Source organism: Oncorhynchus nerka, linkage group LG26, assembly GCF_034236695.1.
Source record: "Oncorhynchus nerka isolate Pitt River linkage group LG26, Oner_Uvic_2.0, whole genome shotgun sequence".
In the NCBI taxonomy this organism is placed as follows: Eukaryota; Metazoa; Chordata; class Actinopteri; order Salmoniformes; family Salmonidae; genus Oncorhynchus; species Oncorhynchus nerka.
Genome location: NC_088421.1, coordinates 53,928,252 through 53,955,936, shown reverse-complemented (window position 1 = coordinate 53,955,936; position 27,685 = coordinate 53,928,252). Strand labels below are relative to the sequence as shown.

The 27,685-nt window shown below is 49.0% G+C and overlaps 1 protein-coding gene and 1 long non-coding RNA gene across 2 annotated transcripts in view; one reads left to right on the top strand and one right to left on the bottom strand.

Moving 5' to 3' along the window:
- The window catches only part of LOC135564837 (uncharacterized), a 349,184-nt gene that overhangs the window by 32,790 nt on the left and 288,709 nt on the right, over window positions 1-27,685 (bottom strand). The gene's annotated exons all lie outside the window — the stretch shown is intronic.
- LOC135564974 (trinucleotide repeat-containing gene 18 protein-like) overlaps window positions 1-27,685 on the top strand; it is a 138,120-nt gene that overhangs the window by 370 nt on the left and 110,065 nt on the right. The window contains 8 exon segments of the mRNA XM_065011048.1: window positions 647-772; window positions 13,891-13,951; window positions 13,986-14,709; window positions 14,712-14,789; window positions 14,792-15,643; window positions 15,645-15,756; window positions 17,124-17,205; window positions 19,434-19,633. Of these exon segments, the coding sequence (XP_064867120.1) occupies window positions 647-772; window positions 13,891-13,951; window positions 13,986-14,709; window positions 14,712-14,789; window positions 14,792-15,643; window positions 15,645-15,756; window positions 17,124-17,205; window positions 19,434-19,633 (2,235 nt within the window).

Below are 27,685 nucleotides of genomic sequence, written 5' to 3'. Positions count from 1 at the left end.
CTCTCCTCCTCCTGTCCATTCTCCTCCTCCTGTCCTCTCTCTCTTCTGCCCCACTTCTATCCCTCCTCCTGTTCTCTCTCTCTTCTGCCCCACTTCTAACCCTCCTCCTGTCCTCTCTCCTTCTCCTGTCCTCTCTCTCTCTTGCCCCACTTCTATCCTTCCTCCTGTCCTCTCTCTCTCTCTCCTTGTCCCTCAGCTCTCTCTCTCCTCTTCCCTCATCTCTCTCTCTCTCCTCGTCCCTCATCTCTCTCCTGCCCCACTTCTATCCTTCCTCCTGTCCTCTCTCTCTCTTGCCCCACTTCTATCCTTCCTCCTGTCCTCTCTCTCTCTCCTTGTCCCTCATCTCTCTCTCTCCTCTTCCCTCATCTCTCTCTCTCCTCGTCCCTCATCTCTCTCCTGCCCCACTTCTATCCCTCCTCCTGTCCTCTTTCCTGGAGGGAAGACAGGCACATCTCTCGCGCTCTCTCTCGCACTCTCTCTCGCGCTCTCTCTCGCGCTCTCTTAGGCAGAGTAGGTCAACCGTGTGTCTACAGGTCAGAGGTCAGTAGTAGGGCTATCCATTCCTGGGGTTCCCACCGCCTAAGGAGTGCAGGTATTTGCTCTGTCCCAGCACCGACCCAGCTGATGTGTGTTGTTGCTCTTCCAGGCTACGCCCCTCTCCCAGGCGGTCTGTACCCCAGCCCCTACCACCTCCCCCTGGGTAACCTGGAGCCTCCTCCCCCCTCGCTGGGCTTGGCTCAGCACCACCACCTCTACAACGCACCACACCAAGGTCAGTACACAGTACCACTTCTAGACCACACTACGAGCCCCAAAATATTCAGTCTCTTCAGACCACACTACCACTTCTAGACCACACTACGAGCCCCAAAATATTCAGTCTCTTCAGACCATACTATCACTTCTAGACCACACTACGAGCCCCAAAATATTCAGTCTCTTCAGACCATACTGCCTTCTAGACCACACTACGAGCCCCAAAATATTCAGTCTCTTCAGACCATACTGCCTTCTAGACCACACTACGAGCCCCAAAATATTCAGTCTCTTCAGACCATACTGCCTTCTAGACCACACTCCGAGCCCCAAAATATTCAGTCTCTTCAGACCATACTACCACTTCTAGACCACACTACGAGCCCCACAATATTCAGTCTCTTCAGACCATACTGCCTTCTAGACCACACTACGAGCCCCAAAATATTCAGTCTCTTCAGACCATACTGCCTTCTAGACCACACTACGAGCCCCAAAATATTCAGTCTCTTCAGACCATACTACCACTTCTAGACCACACTACGAGCCCCAAAATATTCAGTCTCTTCAGACCATACTACCACTTCTAGACCACACTACGAGCCCCAAAATATTCAGTCTCTTCAGACCATACTACCACTTCTAGACCACACTACGAGCCCCAAAATATTCAGTCTCTTCAGACCACACTACCACTTCTAGACCACACTACGAGCCCCACAATATTCAGTCTCTTCAGACCATACTGCCTTCTAGACCACACTACGAGCCCCAAAATATTCAGTCTCTTCAGACCACACTACCACTTCTAGACCACACTACGAGCCCCAAAATATTCAGTCTCTTCAGACCACACTACCACTTCTAGACCACACTACGAGCCCCAAAATATTCAGTCTCTTCAGACCACACTACCACTTCTAGACCACACTACGAGCCCCAAAATATTCAGTCTCTTCAGACCACACTACCACTTCTAGACCACACTACGAGCCCCAAAATATTCAGTCTCTTCAGACCATACTACCACTTCTAGACCACACTACGAGCCCCAAAATATTCAGTCTCTTCAGACCATACTACCACTTCTAGACCACACTACGAGCCCCAAAATATTCAGTCTCTTCAGACCATACTACCACTTCTAGACCACACTACGAGCCCCAAAATATTCAGTCTCTTCAGACCACACTACCACTTCTAGACCACACTACGAGCCCCAAAATATTCAGTCTCTTCAGACCACTACCACTTCTAGACCACACTACGAGCCCCAAAATATTCAGTCTCTTCAGACCACACTACCACTTCTAGACCACACTACGAGCCCCAAAATATTCAGTCTCTTCAGACCACACTACCACTTCTAGACCACACTACGAGCCCCAAAATATTCAGTCTCTTCAGACCACACTACCACTTCTAGACCACACTACGAGCCCCAAAATATTCAGTCTCTTCAGACCATACTACCACTTCTAGACCACACTACGAGCCCCAAAATATTCAGTCTCTTCAGACCATACTACCACTTCTAGACCACACTACGAGCCCCAAAATATTCAGTCTCTTCAGACCACACTACCACTTCTAGACCACACTACGAGCCCCAAAATATTCAGTCTCTTCAGACCACACTACCACTTCTAGACCACACTACGAGCCCCAAAATATTCAGTCTCTTCAGACCATACTGCCTTCTAGACCACACTACGAGCCCCAAAATATTCAGTCTCTTCAGACCATACTGCCTTCTAGACCACACTACGAGCCCCAAAATATTCAGTCTCTTCAGACCATACTACCACTTCTAGACCACACTACGAGCCCCAAAATATTCAGTCTCTTCAGACCATACTACCACTTCTAGACCACACTACGAGCCCCAAAATATTCAGTCTCTTCAGACCATACTACCACTTCTAGACCACACTACGAGCCCCAAAATATTCAGTCTCTTCAGACCACACTACCACTTCTAGACCACACTACGAGCCCCAAAATATTCAGTCTCTTCAGACCACACTACCACTTCTAGACCACACTACGAGCCCCAAAATATTCAGTCTCTTCAGACCATACTACCACTTCTAGACCACACTACGAGCCCCAAAATATTCAGTCTCTTCAGACCATACTACCACTTCTAGACCACACTACGAGCCCCAAAATATTCAGTCTCTTCAGACCACACTACCACTTCTAGACCACACTACGAGCCCCACAATATTCAGTCTCTTCAGACCATACTGCCTTCTAGACCACACTACGAGCCCCAAAATATTCAGTCTCTTCAGACCACACTACCACTTCTAGACCACACTACGAGCCCCAAAATATTCAGTCTCTTCAGACCACACTACCACTTCTAGACCACACTACGAGCCCCAAAATATTCAGTCTCTTCAGACCACACTACCACTTCTAGACCACACTCGAGCCCCAAAATATTCAGTCTCTTCAGACCACACTACCACTTCCACAGACCAAAATATTCAGTCTCTTCAGACCATACTACCACTTCTAGACCCCAAAAAATATTCAGTCTCTTCAGACCATACTACCACTTCTAGACCACACTGAGCCCCAAAATATTCAGTCTCTTCAGACCATACTACCACTTCTAGACCACACTACGAGCCCCAAAATTCAGTCTCTTCAGACCACACTACCACTTCTAGACCACACTCTACGAGCCCCAAAATATTCAGTCTCTTCAGACCACACTACCACTTCTAGACCACACTACGAGCCCCAAAATATTCAGTCTCTTCAGACCACTACCACTTCTAGACCACACTCTGAGCCCCAAAATATTCAGTCTCTTCAGACCACACTACCACTTCTAGACCACTTATTCAGTAGACCACTACCACTAGACCACACTACGAGCCCCAAAATATTCAGTCTCTTCAGACCACACTACCACTTCTAGACCACACTACGAGCCCCAAAATATTCAGTCTCTTCAGACCACACTACCACTTCTAGACCACACTACGAGCCCCAAAATATTCAGTCTCTTCAGACCACACTACCACTTCTAGACCACACTACGAGCCCCAAAATATTCAGTCTCTTCAGACCATACTGCCTTCTAGACCACACTACGAGCCCCAAAATATTCAGTCTCTTCAGACCATACTGCCTTCTAGACCACACTACGAGCCCCAAAATATTCAGTCTCTTCAGACCATACTACCACTTCTAGACCACACTACGAGCCCCAAAATATTCAGTCTCTTCAGACCACACTACCACTTCTAGACCACACTACGAGCCCCAAAATATTCAGTCTCTTCAGACCATACTGCCTTCTAGACCACACTACGAGCCCCAAAATATTCAGTCTCTTCAGACCATACTACCACTTCTAGACCACACTACGAGCCCCACAATATTCAGTCTCTTCAGACCATACTGCCTTCTAGACCACACTACGAGCCCCAAAATATTCAGTCTCTTCAGACCATACTGCCTTCTAGACCACACTACGAGCCCCAAAATATTCAGTCAAGACCATACTACCACTTCTAGACCACACTACGAGCCCCAAAATATTCAGTCTCTTCAGACCATACTACCACTTCTAGACCACACTACGAGCCCCAAAATATTCAGTCTCTTCAGACCATACTACCACTTCTAGACCACACTCGAGCCCCAAAATATTCAGTCTCTTCAGACCATACTACCACTTCTAGACCACACTACGAGCCCCAAAATATTCAGTCTCTTCAGACCATACTACCACTTCTAGACCACACTACGAGCCCCAAAATATTCAGTCTCTTCAGACCACACTACCACTTCTAGACCACACTACGAGCCCCAAAATATTCAGTCTCTTCAGACCACACTACCACTTCTAGACCACACTACGAGCCCCAAAATATTCAGTCTCTTCAGACCACACTACCACTTCTAGACCACACTACGAGCCCCAAAATATTCAGTCTCTTCAGACCACACTACCACTTCTAGACCACACTACGAGCCCCAAAATATTCAGTCTCTTCAGACCACACTACCACTTCTAGACCACACTACGAGCCCCAAAATATTCAGTCTCTTCAGACCACACTACCACTTCTAGACCACACTACGAGCCCCAAAATATTCAGTCTCTTCAGACCATACTACCACTTCTAGACCACACTACGAGCCCCAAAATATTCAGTCTCTTCAGACCACACTACCACTTCTAGACCACACTAGACCACACTACGAGCCCCAAAATATTCAGTCTCTTCAGACCATACTGCCTTCTAGACCACACTACGAGCCCCAAAATATTCAGTCTCTTCAGACCATACTACCACTTCTAGACCACACTACGAGCCCCAAAATATTCAGTCTCTTCAGACCATACTACCACTTCTAGACCACACTACGAGCCCCAAAATATTCAGTCTCTTCAGACCATACTACCACTTCTAGACCACACTACGAGCCCCAAAATATTCAGTCTCTTCAGACCACACTACCACTTCTAGACCACACTACGAACCCCACAATATTCAGTCTCTTCAGACCATACTACCACTTCTAGACCACACTACGAGCCCCAAAATATTCAGTCTCTTCAGACCATACTGCCTTCTAGACCACACTACGAGCCCCAAAATATTCAGTCTCTTCAGACCACACTACCACTTCTAGACCACACTACGAGCCCCAAAATATTCAGTCTCTTCAGACCACACTACCACTTCTAGACCACACTACGAGCCCCAAAATATTCAGTCTCTTCAGACCACACTACCACTTCTAGACCACACTACGAGCCCCAAAATATTCAGTCTCTTCAGACCACACTACCACTTCTAGACCACACTACGAGCCCCAAAATATTCAGTCTCTTCAGACCATACTACCACTTCTAGACCACACTACGAGCCCCAAAATATTCAGTCTCTTCAGACCATACTACCACTTCTAGACCACACTACGAGCCCCAAAATATTCAGTCTCTTCAGACCATACTACCACTTCTAGACCACACTACGAGCCCCAAAATATTCAGTCTCTTCAGACCACACTACCACTTCTAGACCACACTACGAGCCCCAAAATATTCAGTCTCTTCAGACCACACTACCACTTCTAGACCACACTCGAGCCCCAAAATATTCAGTCTCTTCAGACCACACTACCACTTCTAGACCACACTACGAGCCCCAAAATATTCAGTCTCTTCAGACCATACTACCACTTCTAGACCACACTACGAGCCCCAAAATATTCAGTCTCTTCAGACCACACTACCACTTCTAGACCACACTACGAGCCCCAAAATATTCAGTCTCTTCAGACCATACCACTTCTAGACCACTTCTAGACCACACTACCACCCCAAAAAAATATTCAGTCTCTTCAGACCACACTACCACTTCTAGACCACACTACGAGCCCCAAAATATTCAGTCTCTTCAGACCACACTACCACTTCTAGACCACACTACGAGCCCCAAAATATTCAGTCTCTTCAGACCACACTACCACTTCTAGACCACACTACGAGCCCCAAAATATTCAGTCTCTTCAGACCACACTACCACTTCTAGACCACACTCACGAGCCCCAAAATATTCAGTCTCTTCAGACCATACTACCACTTCTAGACCACACTACGAGCCCCAAAATATTCAGTCTCTTCAGACCATACTACCACTTCTAGACCACACTACGAGCCCCAAAATATTCAGTCTCTTCAGACCATACTACCACTTCTAGACCACACTACGAGCCCCAAAATATTCAGTCTCTTCAGACCACACTACCACTTCTAGACCACACTATTCAGCCCCAAAATATTCAGTCTCTTCAGACCACACTACCACTTCTAGACCACACTACGAGCCCCAAAATATTCAGTCTCTTCAGACCACTACCACTTCTAGACCACACTACGAGCCCCAAAATATTCAGTCTCTTCAGACCACACTACCACTTCTAGACCACACTACGAGCCCCAAAATATTCAGTCTCTTCAGACCATACTACCACTTCTAGACCACACTACGAGCCCCAAAATATTCAGTCTCTTCAGACCACACTACCACTTCTAGACCACACTACGAGCCCCAAAATATTCAGTCTCTTCAGACCACACTACCACTTCTAGACCACACTACGAGCCCCAAAATATTCAGTCTCTTCAGACCATACTGCCTTCTAGACCATACTACCTTCTAGACCCCAAAATATTCAGTCTCTTCAGACCATACTACCACTTCTAGACCACACTACGAGCCCCAAAATATTCAGTCTCTTCAGACCATACTACCACTTCTAGACCACACTACGAGCCCCAAAATATTCAGTCTCTTCAGACCATACTACCACTTCTAGACCACACTACGAGCCCCAAAATATTCAGTCTCTTCAGACCATACCACTTCTAGACCACACTACGAGCCCCAAAATATTCAGTCTCTTCAGACCACACTACCACTTCTAGACCACACTACGAGCCCCAAAATATTCAGTCTCTTCAGACCATACTACCACTTCTAGACCACACTACGAGCCCCAAAATATTCAGTCTCTTCAGACCACACTACCACTTCTAGACCACACTACGAGCCCCAAAATTCAGTCTCAGTCTCCACTTCAGACCACACTACCCCCAAAATATTCTAGACCACTACCACTTCTAAGCCCCAAAATATTCAGTCTCTTCAGACCACACTACCACTTCTAGACCACACTACGAGCCCCAAAATATTCAGTCTCTTCAGACCACACTACCACTTCTAGACCACACTACGAGCCCCAAAATATTCTCTTCAGACCACTACCACTTCAGACCACACTACCAAAATATTCAGTCTCTTCAGACCACACTACCACTTTAGACCACCCCCAAAATATTCAGTCTCTTCAGACCACACTACCACTTCTAGACCACACTACGAGCCCCAAAATATTCAGTCTCTTCAGACCACACTACCACTTCTAGACCACACTACGAGCCCCAAAATATTCAGTCTCTTCAGACCACACTACCACTTCTAGACCACACTACGAGCCCCAAAATATTCAGTCTCTTCAGACCATACTGCCACTTCTAGACCACACTACGAGCCCCAAAATATTCAGTCTCTTCAGACCACACTACCACTTCTAGACCACACTACGAGCCCCAAAATATTCAGTCTCTTCAGACCATACTGCCACTTCTAGACCACACTACGAGCCCCAAAATATTCAGTCTCTTCAGACCATACTACCACTTCTAGACCACACTACGAGCCCCAAAATATTCAGTCTCTTCAGACCATACTACCACTTCTAGACCACACTACGAGCCCCAAAATATTCAGTCTCTTCAGACCATACTACCACTTCTAGACCACACTACGAGCCCCAAAATATTCAGTCTCTTCAGACCACACTACCACTTCTAGACCACACTACGAGCCCCAAAATATTCAGTCTCTTCAGACCATACTACCACTTCTAGACCACACTACGAGCCCCAAAATATTCAGACCACACTACTTCTAGACCACACTACGAGCCCCAAAATATTCAGTTCCACTTCTAGTCTCTTCAGACCACTACCACTTCTAGACCACACTACGAGCCCCAAAATATTCAGTCTCTTCAGACCACACTACCACTTCTAGACCACACTACGAGCCCCAAAATATTCAGTCTCTTCAGACCACACTACCACTTCTAGACCACACTACGAGCCCCAAAATATTCAGTCTCTTCAGACCACACTACCACTTCTAGACCACACTACGAGCCCCAAAATATTCAGTCTCTTCAGACCACACTACCACTTCTAGACCACACTACGAGCCCCAAAATATTCAGTCTCTTCAGACCACACTACCACTTCTAGACCACACTACGAGCCCCAAAATATTCAGTCTCTTCCAGACCACACTACCACTTCTAGACCACTAAAAATATTCAGTCTCTTCAGACCATACTACCACTTCTAGACCACACTACGAGCCCCAAAATATTCAGTCTCTTCAGACCATACTACCACTTCTAGACCACACTACGAGCCCCAAAATATTCAGTCTCTTCAGACCACACTACCACTTCTAGACCACTACGAGCCCCAAAATATTCAGTCTCTTCAGACCACTACCACTTCTAGACCACACTACCCCAAAATATTCAGTCCCCAAAATATTCTAGACCACAGTCTCTTTCAGACCACACTACCACTTCTAGACCACACTACGAGCCCCAAAATATTCAGTCTCTTCAGACCATACTACCACAGTTCTAGACCACACTACCACTACGAGCCCCAAAATATTCAGTCTCTTCAGACCATACTACCACACTTTCCACACTACCACTTCTAGACCACTACGAGCCCCAAAATATTCAGTCTCTTCAGACCATACTACCACTTCTAGACCACACTACGAGCCCCAAAATATTCAGTCTCTTCAGACCATACTACCACTTCTAGACCACACTACGAGCCCCAAAATATTCAGTCTCTTCAGACCACACTACCACTTCTAGACCACACTTTAAAATATTCAGTCTCTTCAGACCACACTACCACTTCTAGACCACACTACGAGCCCCAAAATATTCAGTCTCTTCAGACCACACTACCACTTCTAGACCACACTACGAGCCCCAAAATATTCAGTCTCTTCAGACCACACTACCACTTCTAGACCACACTACGAGCCCCAAAATATTCAGTCTCTTCAGACCACACCACTTCTAGACCACACTACGAGCCCCAAAATATTCAGTCTCTTCAGACCACACTACCACTTCTAGACCACACTACGAGCCCCAAAATATTCAGTCTCTTCAGACCACTACCACTTCTAGACCACACTACGAGCCCCAAAATATTCAGTCTCTTCAGACCATACTACCACTTCTAGACCACACTACGAGCCCCAAAATATTCAGTCTCTTCAGACCATACTGCCACTTCTAGACCACACTACGAGCCCCAAAATATTCAGTCTCTTCAGACCATACTACCACTTCTAGACCACACTACGAGCCCCAAAATATTCAGTCTCTTCAGACCATACTACCACTTCAGTCTCTTCAGACCATACTACCACTTAAAATATTCAGTCTCTTCAGACCATACTACCACTTCTAGACCACACTACGAGCCCCAAAATATTCAGTCTCTTCAGACCACACTACCACTTCTAGACCACACTACGAGCCCCAAAATATTCAGTCTCTTCAGACCACACTACCACTTCTAGACCACACTACTAGCCCCAAAATATTCAGTCTCTTCAGACCATACTACCACTTCTAGACCACTACGAGCCCCAAAATATTCAGTCTCTTCAGACCATACTACCACTTCTAATATTACAGCCCCAAAATATTCAGTCTCTTCAGACCATACTACCACTTCTAGACCACACTACGAGCCCCAAAATATTCAGTCTCTTCAGACCACACTACCACTTCTAGACCACACTACGAGCCCCAAAATATTCAGTCTCTTCAGACCACACTACCACTTCTAGACCACACTACGAGCCCCAAAATATTCAGTCTCTTCAGACCACACTACCACTTCTAGACCACACTACGAGCCCCAAAATATTCAGTCTCTTCAGACCACACTACCACTTCTAGACCACACTACGAGCCCCAAAATATTCAGTCTCTTCAGACCACACTACCACTTCTAGACCACACTACGAGCCCCAAAATATTCAGTCTCTTCAGACCACACTACCACTTCTAGACCACACTACGAGCCCCAAAATATTCAGTCTCTTCAGACCATACTACCACTTCTAGACCACACTACGAGCCCCAAAATATTCAGTCTCTTCAGACCACACTACCACTTCTAGACCACACTACGAGCCCCAAAATATTCAGTCTCTTCAGACCACACTACCACTTCTAGACCACACTACGAGCCCCAAAATATTCAGTCTCTTCAGACCATACTGCCTTCTAGACCACACTAGCCCAGGCCCCAAAATATTCAGTCTCTTCAGACCATACTGCCTTCTAGACCACACTACGAGCCCCAAAATATTCAGTCTCTTCAGACCATACTACCAATTCTAGACCACACTACGAGCCCCAAAATATTCAGTCTCTTCAGACCATACTACCACTTCTAGACCACACTACGAGCCCCAAAATATTCAGTCTCTTCAGACCATACTACCACTTCTAGACCACACTACGAGCCCCAAAATATTCAGTCTCTTCAGACCACACTACCACTTCTAGACCACACTACGAGCCCCAAAATATTCAGTCTCTTCAGACCACACTACCACTTCTAGACCACACTACGAGCCCCAAAATATTCAGTCTCTTCAGACCATACTACCACTTCTAGACCACACTACGAGCCCCAAAATATTCAGTCTCTTCAGACCATACTACCACTTCTAGACCACACTACGAGCCCCAAAATATTCAGTCTCTTCAGACCATACTACCACTTCTAGACCACACTACGAGCCCCAAAATATTCAGTCTCTTCAGACCACACTACCACTTCTAGACCACACTACGAGCCCCACAATATTCAGTCTCTTCAGACCATACTGCCTTCTAGACCACACTACGAGCCCCAAAATATTCAGTCTCTTCAGACCACACTACCACTTCTAGATCACACTACGAGCCCCAAAATATTCAGTCTCTTCAGACCACACTACCACTTCTAGACCACACTACGAGCCCCAAAATATTCAGTCTCTTCAGACCACACTACCACTTCTAGACCACACTACGAGCCCCAAAATATTCAGTCTCTTCAGACCACACTACCACTTCTAGACCACTACGAGCCCCAAAATATTCAGTCTCTTCAGACCATACTACCACTTCTAGACCACACTACGAGCCCCAAAATATTCAGTCTCTTCAGACCACACTACCACTTCTAGACCACACTACGAGCCCCAAAATATTCAGTCTCTTCAGACCACACTACCACTTCTAGACCACACTACGAGCCCCAAAATATTCAGTCTCTTCAGACCATACTGCCTTCTAGACCACACTACGAGCCCCCAAAATATTCAGTCTCTTCAGACCATACTGCCTTCTAGACCACTACGAGCCCCAAAATATTCAGTCTCTTCAGACCATACTACCACTTCTAGACCACACTACGAGCCCCAAAATATTCAGTCTCTTCAGACCACACTACCACTTCTAGACCACACTACGAGCCCCAAAATATTCAGTCTCTTCAGACCATACTGCCTTCTAGACCACACTACGAGCCCCAAAATATTCAGTCTCTTCAGACCATACTACCACTTCTAGACCACACTACGAGCCCCACAATATTCAGTCTCTTCAGACCATACTGCCTTCTAGACCACACTACGAGCCCCAAAATATTCAGTCTCTTCAGACCATACTGCCTTCTAGACCACACTACGAGCCCCAAAATATTCAGTCTCTTCAGGCCACACTACCACTTCTAGACCACACTACGAGCCCCAAAATATTCAGTCTCTTCAGACCATACTACCACTTCTAGACCACACTACGAGCCCCAAAATATTCAGTCTCTTCAGACCACACTACCACTTCTAGACCACACTACGAGCCCCAAAATATTCAGTCTCTTCAGACCACACTACCACTTCTAGACCACACTACGAGCCCCAAAATATTCAGTCTCTTCAGACCACACTACCACTTCTAGACCACTACATTTATTCAGTCTCTTCAGACCATACTACCACTTCTAGACCACACTACGAGCCCCAAAATATTCAGTCTCTTCAGACCATACTGCCTTCTAGACCACACTACGAGCCCCAAAATATTCAGTCTCTTCAGGCCACACTACCACTTCTAGACCACACTACGAGCCCCAAAATATTCAGTCTCTTCAGACCACACTACCACTTCTAGACCACACTACGAGCCCCAAAATATTCAGTCTCTTCAGACCACACTACCACTTCTAGACCACACTACGAGCCCCAAAATATTCAGTCCATACTGCCTTCTAGATCAAAGTATTCATTTGTAATAGACGGTCTGAGCCCCAATAAAAAGGCCTTATTGGTCGTTGATTACATCACCTCTCCCACGTGGTGGGGACGCAAACAAATGTGTATCAAAGTGGCGTCTCGGGACCAGCGTGGCGTCGTCTCGGGACCAACGTGGCGTCTCGGGACCGGCGTGGCGTCGTCTCGGGACCAGCGTGGCGTCGTCTCGGGACCGGTGTGGCGTCGTCTCGGGACCGGCGTGGCGTCGTCTCGGGACCGGCGTGGCGTCGTCTCGGGACCGGCGTGGCGTCGGCTCGGGACCGGCGTGGCGGCGTCTCGGGACCGGCGTGGCGGCGTCTCGGGACCGGCGTGGCGTCTCGTCTCGGGACCGGCGTGGCGTCTCGTCTCGGGACCGGCGTGGCGTCTCGTCTCGGGACCAGCGTGGCGTCTCGGGACCAGCGTGGCGTCTCGGGACAGATTTGTTTTGCAAACCTGTTACTGTATCTGATGTGTTGTGTTTTGATGGATAATAAATTATTTTATTTCACCTTTATTTATTTAACCAGGTAGGCTGGTTGAGAACAAGTTCTCATTTACAACTGCGACCTGGCCAAGATAAAGCAAAGCAGTGTGAACAGACGACAACAACAACATACAGTCAATAACACTAATGAAAAGTCTGTGTGAAAATGTAGAAGAGTAGTGGGTGGTAAAGAGAATAAATAGGTCATGGAGGCAAAATAATTACAATTTTAGCATTAACACTGGAGTGAGAGATGTGTAGATGATGGTTGTGCAAGTAGAGATACTGGGGGAGCAAAAGAGCAAGAGGATCAATAACATTATGGGGATGAGGTAGTTGGGTGGGCTATTTACAGATGGGCTATTTACAGATGGGCTGTGTACAGGTACGGTGATCTGGGAGCTGCTCTGACAGCTGGTGCTTAAAGTTAGAGAGGGAGATATGAGACTCCAGCTTTATAGAGATTTTTGCCATTTGTTCCAGTCACTGGCAGCAGAGAACTGGAAGGAAAGGTGGCCAAAGGAAGTGTTGGCTTTGGGGATGACCAGTGAAATTGACCTGAAACACTATACTCAGCAAATTGATTGATGGATGAGGTGATGGTGGTGTTGGAGGATGTGGTCTGATGGTGTTGTGATGTTTGTGTTCCAGAGAGGTTCTTCCTGCCGGTGTCGTTACCCCAGCCGCCTCTCCAACCCTCCTCCGTCCCCCAGTTCCACCCCCAGAGTAGCTCCGGGAGGGGGCAGGGACCGAGACATACTCTACCGCGAGGAGAGGGAGAGAGAGGAGCCTCAGGAGGGGGGCAGAGAGCGAGACAGACTCTACCGCGAGGAGAGGGAGAGAGAGGAGCCTCAGGAGGGGGGCAGGGACCGAGACAGACTCTACCACGAGGAGAGAGAGGAGCCTCAGGAGGGGGGCAGAGAGATACCCTACCGCGAGGAGAGAGAGAGAGGCGAGAGGGAGCGGTCGAGAGAGGAGCCTCGTCCATACAGTGTGGTAGATCTGACACAGGATGGGAGGAGTGGAGAGAGAGAACGCCACAGAGAACGAGAGACGGAGCGTGACAGAGACCGAGAGAGAGAAAGAGAGGTTCTCCCCTCTGCTTCTCGACCCCCCCAGGGCTCCTCCTCTTCTGGGCGTTACCCAGAGACTGATGACACACCCACTCGTTCCCCCAACCCTAACCCCAGCCCCCACACACACACAGACAGGCTGAGGAAGACTGAATCTACCTACAGCGGTGGACTCCTCCCTGGCCCCGCCTACCCTGCACACCGGGAGCCTATCAGGGAACAGCGCGTGAGCGCGCCCACTTACGTGCCTTCTGTGGAGGTCTATGATGAGCAGATCGGCCCGATCCAGATCGCATCGCAGGCCAGGGACAAACAGGACAAACTGAGAGAGAAGAGAGAGAGAGGGAGAGAGAGAGAGAGGGAGAGAGAGAGGGAAAGAGAGAGGAAAGAGAAGGGAAAGAGAGAGAGAGGTTTCCTGAAAAGACACTATCGGACCGTCGCGCTTCTCTTCCTGGTGATTTGTCCAATCAGAGAGAGGGGAGGAGGGCTCCGTGATCTGTTCCAACGGTTCGGCGCTGAAACGAGACGGTTACGTCAGCCAATCAGGGTTCAGCCCGGACCCCAGGGACACGCCAAAACATGCCATCCGATTGGGCTTGGAGCGGGTGGGGGAAGGGCCTAAATGGAACCCCATCAGCCCATTGGCCAACTACGCCACCAGTCATATGGCAGCTCTGGCCTCCCAGCACGGACACACACACTCCGCACAGCAGGCACGCACACACACTCAGCCCTCACACAACAACCAGCCGGAACTCAACAGACCCCCTTCCAACCCCCACACACCCCAACACAGACACACACACACTCAACCCTCACACCATAACCAACAGGAACTCAACAGACCCCCTTCCAACCCCCACACACCCCAACACAGACACACACACACTCAACCCTCACACCATAACCAACAGGAACTCAACAGACCCTTATCCAACCCCCACACACTCCAACACAGACACACACATTCCCCCCACCCTCCGCCCCAACCCCAGAGGGGAGAGGAGGGACAGGGGCGCTACTTGGACACCTCAGCCCTGTACCGCCCAGTGGGGGGAAGGAGAGGCAGCGGGGGAGGAGGAGGGGGGTGTGAGGGGGGAGCAGACGGAGGAGAGGTGTCGGCCATGCAGAGTCTGATAAAATACAGCGGGGCCTTCCCACCTGAACGCCAGGGGACCTCCAGGCAGAACACGGACAACCAAGCCGCGTTCGGAGGGCTGGCGTTCATGAGGCTGGAGGGAGGAAGAGGAGGAGGAGCGGGGGGGAGGCTGATGAAGAGAGAGCAGGAGCGTCCCGACAGCTCTCGGTCGTTGGGACGCGGCGGGGGGGCCAGGCGAGGGTGGGGGAGTGGTCCGTCACCCTCCTGTTGGGATAGCAGTGGCAGTGGCCAGACAGAGCAATACAGACTCCCAGAGACCTCTACTACTGCACGCAGGGGTTAAAGGTGAGACTATTTATTTACATCTTATAGCAAGGGGACAGCTGTTGTTTAGTTATGGGGGGGGACATTTACATTACATTTACATTTAAGTCATTTAGCAGACGCTCTTATCCAGAGCGACTTACAAATTGGTGCATTCACCTTATGACCTCCACGACAAACAGTTTTGTTTTGACTTTTTAAGACACTATCTACAATTCTACACAGTTTTTTTTCACACACCGAAATTCTTTGCACAAATTTGTTTACATCCCTGTTAGTGAGCATTTCTCCTTTGCCAAGATAATCCATCCACCTGACAGGTGTGGCATATCAAGGAGCTGATTAAACAGCATGATTGTTACACAGGTGCACCTTGTGCTGGGGACAATAAAAGGTCACTAAAATGTGAAGTTGCCACAAAAATGCCACGGATTTTCTCAAGTTTGTATTTAATTTGTTAAAAATGGTCTTATGTTTATTTTATATATATATATATATAAAACACAATATTTTTTTTATATATTTTTTTTTGTTACTTGTATCCCTTTTTCTCCACAATTTCTGGTATCCAATTGGTCGTCCAACAGATGCATATCTGTATTCCCAGTCATGTGAAATCCATAGATTAATTAATTTAAATATCCATAGATTAATTAATTTAAATATCCATAGATTAATTAATTCAAAATATCCATAGATTAATTAATTTGAATTAATTAATGTAAATAGCCATAGAGTAATTAATTTAAATATCCATAGATTAATTAATTCAAATATCCATAGATTAATTAATTTAAATATCCATAGATTAATTAATTAAAATTAATTAATTTAAATAGCCATAAATTAATTCATTTAAATATCCATAGATTAATACATTTTAATTTATCCATTTAAATAGCCATAGATTAATTCATGTAAATAGCCATAGATTAATTCATTTAAATAGCCATAGATTAATTAATTCAAATATCCATAGATTAATTAATTAAAATTAACTAATTTAAATAGCCATAGATTAATTCATTTAAATAGCCATTTATCCATTTAAATAGCCATAGATTAATTCATTTAAATATCCATAGATTAATTCATTTAAATAGCCATAGATTAATTAATTTAAATAGCCATAGATTAATTAATTTAAATAGCCATAGATTAATTCATTTAAATAGCCATAGATTAATTCATTTAAATATCCATAGATTAATTCATTTAAATAGCCATAGATTAATTAATTAAAATATCCATAGATTAAGTCGGTAAAATCGTAGAAATTTGTTTGCGTTTTAAGTTCCGTATATTTTAATATACCAGATATCACCAAATCTACTGTTGTTGAAGCAGTGCATTATGGATCACTATGTTCTATTCTGTCGTCCAAACAGACGAGGAGCGGGGGGACGAGCGAGCCCGTCACCGTGGTGACAGACTGGGGTGCCTGGAGCGTGAGCAGGAGAAGTTGCTCAGGTTAGGGGGCGTGACTAACGGCTCACCTGTGAAAGGCTGCAGTAAAGGCAGTCTGTCACATTTTCTGACCTGCAACCTCTTAGGAAACTGTAGTGGTTAGATGTATAACCTCTTAGGAAACTGTAGTGGTTAGATGTATAACCTCTTAGGAAACTAGTGGTTAGATGTATAACCTGTTAGGAAACTGTAGTGGTTAGATGTATAACCTCTTAGGAAACTGTAGTGGTTAGATGTATAACCTGTTAGGAAACTGTAGTGGTTAGATGTATAACCTGTTAGGAAACTGTAGTGGTTAGATGTATAACCTGTTAGGAAACTGTAGTGGTTAGATGTATAACCTGTTAGGAAACTGTAGTGGTTAGATGTATAACCTGTTAGGAAACTGTAGTGGTTAGATGTATAACCTGTTAGGAAACTGTAGATATTCTTCATATATATATCCTGGTTGGGTTAGGAGTTGATTCCCTGGTTAAAACTTGATTCCCTGGTTGGGGTTGATATCCTGGTTGGGTTATGGTTGATTCCTGGTTGGTTAGGGGTTGATTCCCTGGTTGGGTTGATTCCCTGGGTTAGGAGTTGATTCCCCTGGTTGGGTTAGGGGTTGATTCCCTGGTTGGGTTGGGGGTTGATTCCCTGGTTGGGTTAGGGGTTGATTCCCTGGTTGGGTTAGGGGTTGATTCCCTGGTTGGGTTGGGGTTTCCCTGGTGGGGTTGGGATTCCCTGGTGGGGTTGGGGTTGAGGGGGGGTTGAGGTTGTTTCCCTGGTTGGGTTGGGGGTTGATTCCCTGGTTGGGTTAGGGGTTGATTCCTGGTTGGGTTGGGGGTTGATTCCCTGGTTGGGTTGGGGTTGATTCCCTGGTTGGGTTGGGGTTGATCCCTGGTTGGGTTAGGGGTTGACTCCCTGGTTGGGTTGGGGTCTCCCTGGTTAGGGTTAGGGGGTTGATTCCCGGTTAGGGTTGATTCCCTGGTTGGGTTAGGGGTTGATTCCTGGTTGGGGTTGGGGTTGATTCCTGGTTGGGTTAGGGGTTGATTCCCTGGTTGGGTTAGGGGTTGATTCCCTGGTTGTGGTTAGGGGTTGATTCCTGGTTTGGTTAGGGTTGATTCCCTGGTTGGGGTTAGGGTTGATTCCCTGGTTAGGTTAGGGGTTGATTCCCTGGTTGGGTTAGGGGTTGATTCCTGGTTGGGTTAGGGGTTGATTCCCTGGTTGGGTTAGGGGTTGATTCCTGGTTGGTTAGGGGTTGATTCCCTGGGGTTGGTTAGGGGTTGATTCCCTGGTTGGGTTAGGGGTTGATTCCCTGGTTGGGTTGATTCCCTGGTTAGGGGTTGATTCCCTGGTTGGGTTAGGGGTTGATTCCTGGTTGGGTTTCCCTGGTTAGGGGTTGATTCCCTGGTTGGGTTAGGGGTTGATTCCCTGGTTAGGGGGTTGATTCCCTGGTTGGGTTGGGGGTTGATTCCCTGGTTGGGTTAGGGGTTGATTCCCTGGTTGGGTTAGGGGTGTATTCCCTGGTTGGGTTAGGGGTTGATTCCCAGGGTTGGTTGGGGGGTTGATTCCCAGGGTTGGGTTGGGGGTTGATTCCCAGGGGGTTGGGTTGGGGGTTGATTCCTGGTTGGTTGATTCCTGGTTGGTTAGGGGTTGATTCCCTGGTTGGGTTGGGGTTGATTCCTGGTTAGGGGTTGATTCCCTGGGTTGGGTTAGGGGTTGATTCCTGGTTGGGTTAGGGTTGATTCCCTGGTTGGTTGGGGTTGATTCCCTGGTTTGGGGTTGATTCCCTGGTTGGGGTTGATTCCCTGGGTTGGGTTAGGGGTTGATTCCCTGGTTGGGTTAGGGGTTGATTCCCTGGTTGGGTTGGGGGTTGATTCCCTGGTTGGGTTAGGGGTTGATTCCCTGGTTGGGTTAGGGGTTGATTCCCTGGTTGGGTTAGGGGTTGATTCCCTGGTTGGGTTAGGGGTTGATTCCCTGGTTGGGTTAGGGGTTGATTCCTGGTTGGGTTAGGGGTTGATTCCCTGGTTGGGTTAGGGGTTGATTCCCTGGTTAGGGGTTGACTCCCTGGTTGGGTTAGGGGTTGATTCCCTGGTTGGGTTAGGGGTTGATTCCCTGGTTGGGTTAGGGGTTGATTCCCTGGGTGTGTTGATTCTCTTGTTCCTGTGTGTGCAGTCTATCACTCCAAGGATGGATATAAAGAGTGTTATGAATTAGGTGTGTGTGTGTGTGTGTGTGTGTGTGATCAGAGAGAGTAAGGAGCTGGCAGAGTTTACCCAGATGCACCCCCCCTTGGTGTCCAGCGCCCTGACCTCTAACCTCATGACCTCCAACCTCATGGTGACTGGAGGCTCCGCCCGCTGGCCCCACGACCCCTCCCCCCTGACCTCTCACCCCTGGATGCCCCGCCAAGGAGCACCGCCCATCTGGCTGTCGGGATCCCCCTACGGTACACATAACCCTACCCACTATACCCACTACCCACTACACACCCGCTATAAACCACTATGCCCACTACACACCCACTATACCCACTACACACCCGCTATACCCTCTATAACCACTATGCCCACTACACACCCACTATACCCACTACACACCCACTATATCCACTATACCCACTACACCCACTACACACACCCACTACACACCCACTATACCCACTACACACCCACTATACCACTATAACCACTATGCCCACTACACACACACTACACACCCACTATACCCACTACACACCCACTATACCCTATACCCACTACACACCCACTATACCCACCCCACACACACCCACTATACCCACTACACACCCACTATACCCACTACACACCCACTATATCCACTATACCCACTATGTCCACTACACACACACTACACACCCACTATATCCACTATACCCACTATACCCACTACACACCCACTATATCCACTATACCCACACACACACACACACACACACAATATACCCACTACACACACACACACACACACAATATACCCACTACACACACACAATATACCCACTACACACACACTATATCCACTATACCCACTACACACCCACTATATACACTATACCCACTACACACACACACACTACACACCACTATACCCACACACACCCACTATACCCACACACACCCACTATACCCACTACACACCCACTATACCCACTACACACACACTATACCCACTACACACACACTATATCCACTATACCCACTATGCCCACTACACACACACTACACACCCACTATACCCACTACACCACTATACCACTACACACACCCACTACACACCCACTATATCCACTATACCCACTACACTACACACACACTACACACCCACTATACCCACTACACACCCACTATGCCCACTACACACACACTACACACACTATATCCACTATACCCACTATGCCCACACCCACTATACCCACTACACACCCACTATATCCACTATACCCACTACACACACACAAAATACCCACTACACACACACACACAATATACCCACTACACACACACACACAATATACCCACTACACACCCACTTTATCCACTATACCCACTACACACCCACTATATCCACTATACCCACTACACACACACACACTACACACCCACTATACCCACTACACACCCACTATATCCACTATACCCACTACACACACACACAATATACCCACTACACACCCACTATATCCACTATACCCACTACACACCCACTATACCACTATACCCACCACACACACACATATACCCACTACACACCCACTATATCCACTATACCCACTACACACCCACTATACCCACTACACACACACACTACACCCACTATATCCACTACACACACTATATCCACTATACCCACTACACACACACCCAATATACCCAACACACACCCACTATATCCACTTTACCCACACTATTTCAACTATATCCACACTATACCCACCATATACACTATACCCACTACACACACACATTATTTCCACTATATACACACTATACCCACACTATACCCACTATACCCACTATGCCCACTATACCCACACTGTTTTCCACTATGCCCACACTATACCCACTATACCCACACTATTTCCACTATACCCACTATACCCACACTATACCCACTATACCCACTATACCCACACTATACCCACTATACCCACACTATACCCACTATACCCACTATACCCACACTATTTCCACTATACCCTATATCCACTATTTCCACTATACCCACTATATCCACTATTTCCACTATATCCACACTATACCCACTATGCCCACTACACACACACCCAATATACCCAACACACACCCACTATATCCACTTTACCCACACTATTTCAACTATATCCACACTATACCCACTACACACACACACTATACCCACTGCACACCACTATACCCACCATATCCACTATACACACTACACACACACATTATTTCCACTATATACACTATACCCACTATACCCACACTATACCCACTATACCCACACTATACCCACTATACCCACACTATACCCACACTATACCCACTATACCCACACTATACCCACTATACCCACTATACCCACACTATTTCCACTATACCCACACTATACCCACACTATTTCCACTATACCCACTATACCCACACTATACCCACACTATTTCCACTATATCCACTATTTCCACTATACCCACTATTTCCACTATACCCACTATATCCACACTATTTCCACTATATCCACACTATACCCACTATACCCACTACACACACACACACATTATTTCCACTATATCCACTATATCCACTATTTCCACTATTTCCACTATATCCACACTATATCCACACTATACCCACTATATCCACACACACACTATATCCACTTTACCACTATATCCACTATTTCCACTATATCCACACACACACTATATCCACTATTTCCACTATATCCACACACACTATATCCACTATACCACTATATCCACTATACCCACTACACACACACACACACATTATTTCCAGTATATCCACTATTTCCACTATACCCACTATTTCCACACTATATCCACATTATTTCCACTATATCCACATTATTTCCACTATATCCACATTATTTCCACTATATCCACACTATACCCACTACACACACACACTATACTCACTATATCCACACTATTTCCACTATATCCACACTATTTCCACTATATCCACACTATACCCACTATATCCACACACACACTATATCCACTATACCAATTATATCCACTATTTCCACTATATCCACACACACACTATACACACTATATCCACTACATACCAACTATAACCACTACACACACACACTATACCCACTACACACACACTATATCCACTACATGCCCACACACATACTATATCCACCACACACACACTATACCCACTATACCCCCCACACACACACACACACACACACACACTATACCCACTATACCCCCAAACACACACACTATACCCACTATACCCCCCACACACACACTACTATACCCACTATACCCCCAAACACACACACTATACCCACACACACACTATACCCACTATACCCCCCACACACACACACTATACCACTATACCCCAAACACACACTATATCCACCACACACACACACTATACCCACTATACCCCCCACACACACTATACCCACTATACCCCACACACACACTATATCCACCACACACACACACTATACCCACTATACCCCCACACACTATACCCACTATACCCCCATACACACACACTATATCCACCACACACACACACTATACCCACTATACCCCCCCACACACACACACACTATACCCACTATACCCCAAACACACACACTATACCCACACACACACTATACCCCCCCACACACACTATACCCACTATACCCCCCACACACACACTATGCCCACTATACCCCCAAACACACACACTATGGTCCCACTATACCCCCCCCAATACACACACACACACTATACACACTATACCCCCAAACACACACACTATACCCACTATACCCCCAAACACACACACTATGCCCACACACACTATACCCACTATACCCCCAAACACACACACTATACCCACTATACCCCCAAACACACACACTATACCCACACACACTATACCCACTATATCCACACACACACTATACACACACACTATACCCACTATACCCACTCACCCACTATACCCACTATATATATATATATATCCATTTGACAAATAAGTATAATCTTAGTCTACCCACACAGCCTAACAGCACTGTATCTGTAAGCTGTAGGCTAGAGAGCAGGTGCCCTGTCGGCTAGAGAGCAGGTGCCCTGTAGGCTAGAGAGCAGGTGCCCTGTCGGCTAGAGAGCAGGTGCCCTGTCGGCTAGAGAGCAGGTGCCCTGTAGGCTAGAGAGCAGGTGCCCTGTAGGCTAGAGAGCAGGTGCCCTGTCGGCTAGAGAGCAGGTGCCCTGTCGGTTAGAGCGCAGGTGCCATGTAGGCTAGAGAGCAGGTGCCCTGTCGGTTAGAGCGCAGGTGCCATGTAGGCTAGAGAGCAGGTGCCATGTAGGCTAGAGAGCAGGTGCCCTGTAGGCTAGAGAGCATGTGCCATGTAGGCTAGAGAGCAGGTGCCCTGTCGGTTAGAGCGCAGGTGCCATGTAGGCTAGAGAGCAGGTGCCATGTAGGCTAGAGAGCAGGTGCCCTGTTGGCTAGAGAGCAGGTGCCATGTAGGCTAGAGAGCAGGTGCCCTGTTGGCTAGAGAGCAGGTGCCATGTAGGCTAGAGAGCAGGTGCCCTGTAGGCTAGAGAGCAGGTGCCCTGTAGGCTAGAGAGCAGGTGCCATGTAGGCTAGAGAGCAGGTGCCCTGTTGGCTAGAGAGCAGGTGCCCTGTTGGCTAGAGAGCAGGTGCCCTGTAGGCTAGAGAGCAGGTGCCCTGTTGGCTAGAGCGCAGGTGCCATGTAGGCTAGAGAGCAGGTGCCCTGTTGGCTAGAGAGCAGGTGCCCTGTAGGCTAGAGCGCAGGTGCCCTGCTGGCTAGAGAGCAGGTGCCCTGTAGGCTAGAGAGCAGGTGCCCTGTTGGCTAGAGAGCAGGTGCCCTGTCGGCTAGAGAGCAGGTGCCCTGTAGGCTAGAGAGCAGGTGCCCTGTAGGCTAGAGAGCAGGTGCCCTGTAGGCTAGAGAGCAGGTGCCCTGTAGGCTAGAGAGCAGGTGCCCTGTAGGCTAGAGAGCAGGTGCCCTGTAGGCTAGAGAGCAGGTGCCATGTAGGCTAGAGAGCAGGTGCCCTGTTGGCTAGAGAGCAGGTGCCCTGTTGGCTAGAGAGCAGGTGCCCTGTAGGCTAGAGAGCAGGTGCCCTGTAGGCTAGAGAGCAGGTGCCATGTAGGCTAGAGAGCAGGTGCCCTGCTGGCTAGAGCGCAGGTGCCCTGCTGGCTAGAGCGCAGGTGCCCTGCTGGCTAGAGAGCAGGTGCCCTGTAGGCTAGAGAGCAGGTGCCCTGCTGGCTAGAGCGCAGGTGCCATGTAGGCTAGAGAGCAGGTGCCCTGCTGGCTAGAGAGCAGGTGCCCTGTAGGCTAGAGAGCAGGTGCCCTGTAGGCTAGAGAGCAGGTGCCATGTAGGCTAGAGAGCAGGTGCCATGTAGGCTAGAGAGCAGGTGCCCTGTTGGCTAGAGAGCAGGTGCCCTGTAGGCTAGAGCGCAGGTGCCCTGTAGGCTAGAGAGCAGGTGCCCTGTTGGCTAGAGAGCAGGTGCCCTGCTGGCTAGAGAGCAGGTGCCCTGTAGGCTAGAGAGCAGGTGCCCTGTAGGCTAGAGAGCAGGTGCCATGTAGGCTAGAGAGCAGGTGCCCTGTTGGCTAGAGAGCAGGTGCCCTGCTGGCTAGAGAGCAGGTGCCCTGTAGGCTAGAGAGCAGGTGCCCTGTAGGCTAGAGAGCAGGTGCCCTGTCGGCTAGAGAGCAGGTGCCCTGTAGGCTAGAGAGCAGGTGCCCTGTAGGCTAGAGAGCAGGTGCCCTGTCGGCTAGAGAGCAGGTGCCCTGTCGGTTAGAGCGCAGGTGCCATGTAGGCTAGAGAGCAGGTGCCCTGTCGGTTAGAGCGCAGGTGCCATGTAGGCTAGAGAGCAGGTGCCATGTAGGCTAGAGAGCAGGTGCCCTGTAGGCTAGAGAGCATGTGCCATGTAGGCTAGAGAGCAGGTGCCCTGTCGGTTAGAGCGCAGGTGCCATGTAGGCTAGAGAGCAGGTGCCATGTAGGCTAGAGAGCAGGTGCCCTGTTGGCTAGAGAGCAGGTGCCATGTAGGCTAGAGAGCAGGTGCCCTGTTGGCTAGAGAGCAGGTGCCATGTAGGCTAGAGAGCAGGTGCCCTGTAGGCTAGAGAGCAGGTGCCCTGTAGGCTAGAGAGCAGGTGCCATGTAGGCTAGAGAGCAGGTGCCCTGTTGGCTAGAGAGCAGGTGCCCTGTTGGCTAGAGAGCAGGTGCCCTGTAGGCTAGAGAGCAGGTGCCCTGTTGGCTAGAGCGCAGGTGCCATGTAGGCTAGAGAGCAGGTGCCCTGTTGGCTAGAGAGCAGGTGCCCTGTAGGCTAGAGCGCAGGTGCCCTGCTGGCTAGAGAGCAGGTGCCCTGTAGGCTAGAGAGCAGGTGCCCTGTTGGCTAGAGAGCAGGTGCCCTGTCGGCTAGAGAGCAGGTGCCCTGTCGGCTAGAGAGCAGGTGCCCTGTAGGCTAGAGAGCAGGTGCCCTGTAGGCTAGAGAGCAGGTGCCCTGTAGGCTAGAGAGCAGGTGCCCTGTAGGCTAGAGAGCAGGTGCCCTGTAGGCTAGAGAGCAGGTGCCCTGTAGGCTAGAGAGCAGGTGCCATGTAGGCTAGAGAGCAGGTGCCCTGTTGGCTAGAGAGCAGGTGCCCTGTTGGCTAGAGAGCAGGTGCCCTGTAGGCTAGAGAGCAGGTGCCATGTAGGCTAGAGAGCAGGTGCCATGTAGGCTAGAGAGCAGGTGCCCTGCTGGCTAGAGCGCAGGTGCCCTGCTGGCTAGAGCGCAGGTGCCCTGCTGGCTAGAGCGCAGGTGCCCTGCTGGCTAGAGAGCAGGTGCCCTGTAGGCTAGAGAGCAGGTGCCCTGCTGGCTAGAGCGCAGGTGCCATGTAGGCTAGAGAGCAGGTGCCCTGCTGGCTAGAGAGCAGGTGCCCTGTAGGCTAGAGAGCAGGTGCCCTGTAGGCTAGAGAGCAGGTGCCATGTAGGCTAGAGAGCAGGTGCCATGTAGGCTAGAGAGCAGGTGCCATGTAGGCTAGAGAGCAGGTGCCCTGTTGGCTAGAGAGCAGGTGCCCTGTAGGCTAGAGCGCAGGTGCCCTGTAGGCTAGAGAGCAGGTGCCCTGTTGGCTAGAGAGCAGGTGCCCTGCTGGCTAGAGAGCAGGTGCCCTGTAGGCTAGAGAGCAGGTGCCCTGTAGGCTAGAGAGCAGGTGCCATGTAGGCTAGAGAGCAGGTGCCCTGTTGGCTAGAGAGCAGGTGCCCTGTAGGCTAGAGCGCAGGTGCCCTGTAGGCTAGAGAGCAGGTGCCCTGTTGGCTAGAGAGCAGGTGCCCTGCTGGCTAGAGAGCAGGTGCCCTGTAGGCTAGAGAGCAGGTGCCCTGTAGGCTAGAGAGCAGGTGCCATGTAGGCTAGAGAGCAGGTGCCCTGTTGGCTAGAGAGCAGGTGCCCTGTAGGCTAGAGAGCAGGTGCCCTGTTGGCTAGAGCGCAGGTGCCCTGTCGGCTAGAGCGCAGGTGCCCTGTCGGCTAGAGAGCAGGTGCCCTGTCGGCTAGAGAGCAGGTGAGCTGTCGGCTAGAGAGCAGGTGCCCTGTCGGTCCCCCAATATCCTAACCCAGCTGCTGGTCCCCCAATATCCTAACCCAGCTGCTGGTCCCCCAATATCCTAACCCAGCTGCTGGTCCCCCAATATCCTAACCCAGCTACTGGTCCCCCAATATCCTGACCCAGCTGCTGGTCCCCCAATATCTTAACCAGCTGCTGGTCCCCCAATATCCTGACCCAGCTACTGGTCCCCCAATATCTTAACCAGCTGCTGGTCCCCCAATATCCTGACCCAGCTGCTGGTCCCCCAATATCCTGACCCAGCTGCTGATCCCCCAATATCCTGACCAGCTGCTGGTCCCCCAATATCCTAACCCAGCTACTGGTCCCCCAATATCCTGACCCAGCTGCTGGTCCCCCAAAGTAGGCTAGAGAGCAGGTGCCATGTAGGCTAGAGAGCAGGTGCCATGTAGGCTAGAGAGCAGGTGCCCTGCTGGCTAGAGCGCAGGTGCCCTGCTGGCTAGAGCGCAGGTGCCCTGCTGGCTAGAGAGCAGGTGCCCTGTAGGCTAGAGAGCAGGTGCCCTGTAGGCTAGAGAGCAGGTGCCCTGTAGGCTAGAGAGCAGGTGCCATGTAGGCTAGAGAGCAGGTGCCATGTAGGCTAGAGAGCAGGTGCCATGTAGGCTAGATAGCAGGTGCCCTGTTGGCTAGAGAGCAGGTGCCCTGTAGGCTAGAGCGCAGGTGCCCTGTAGGCTAG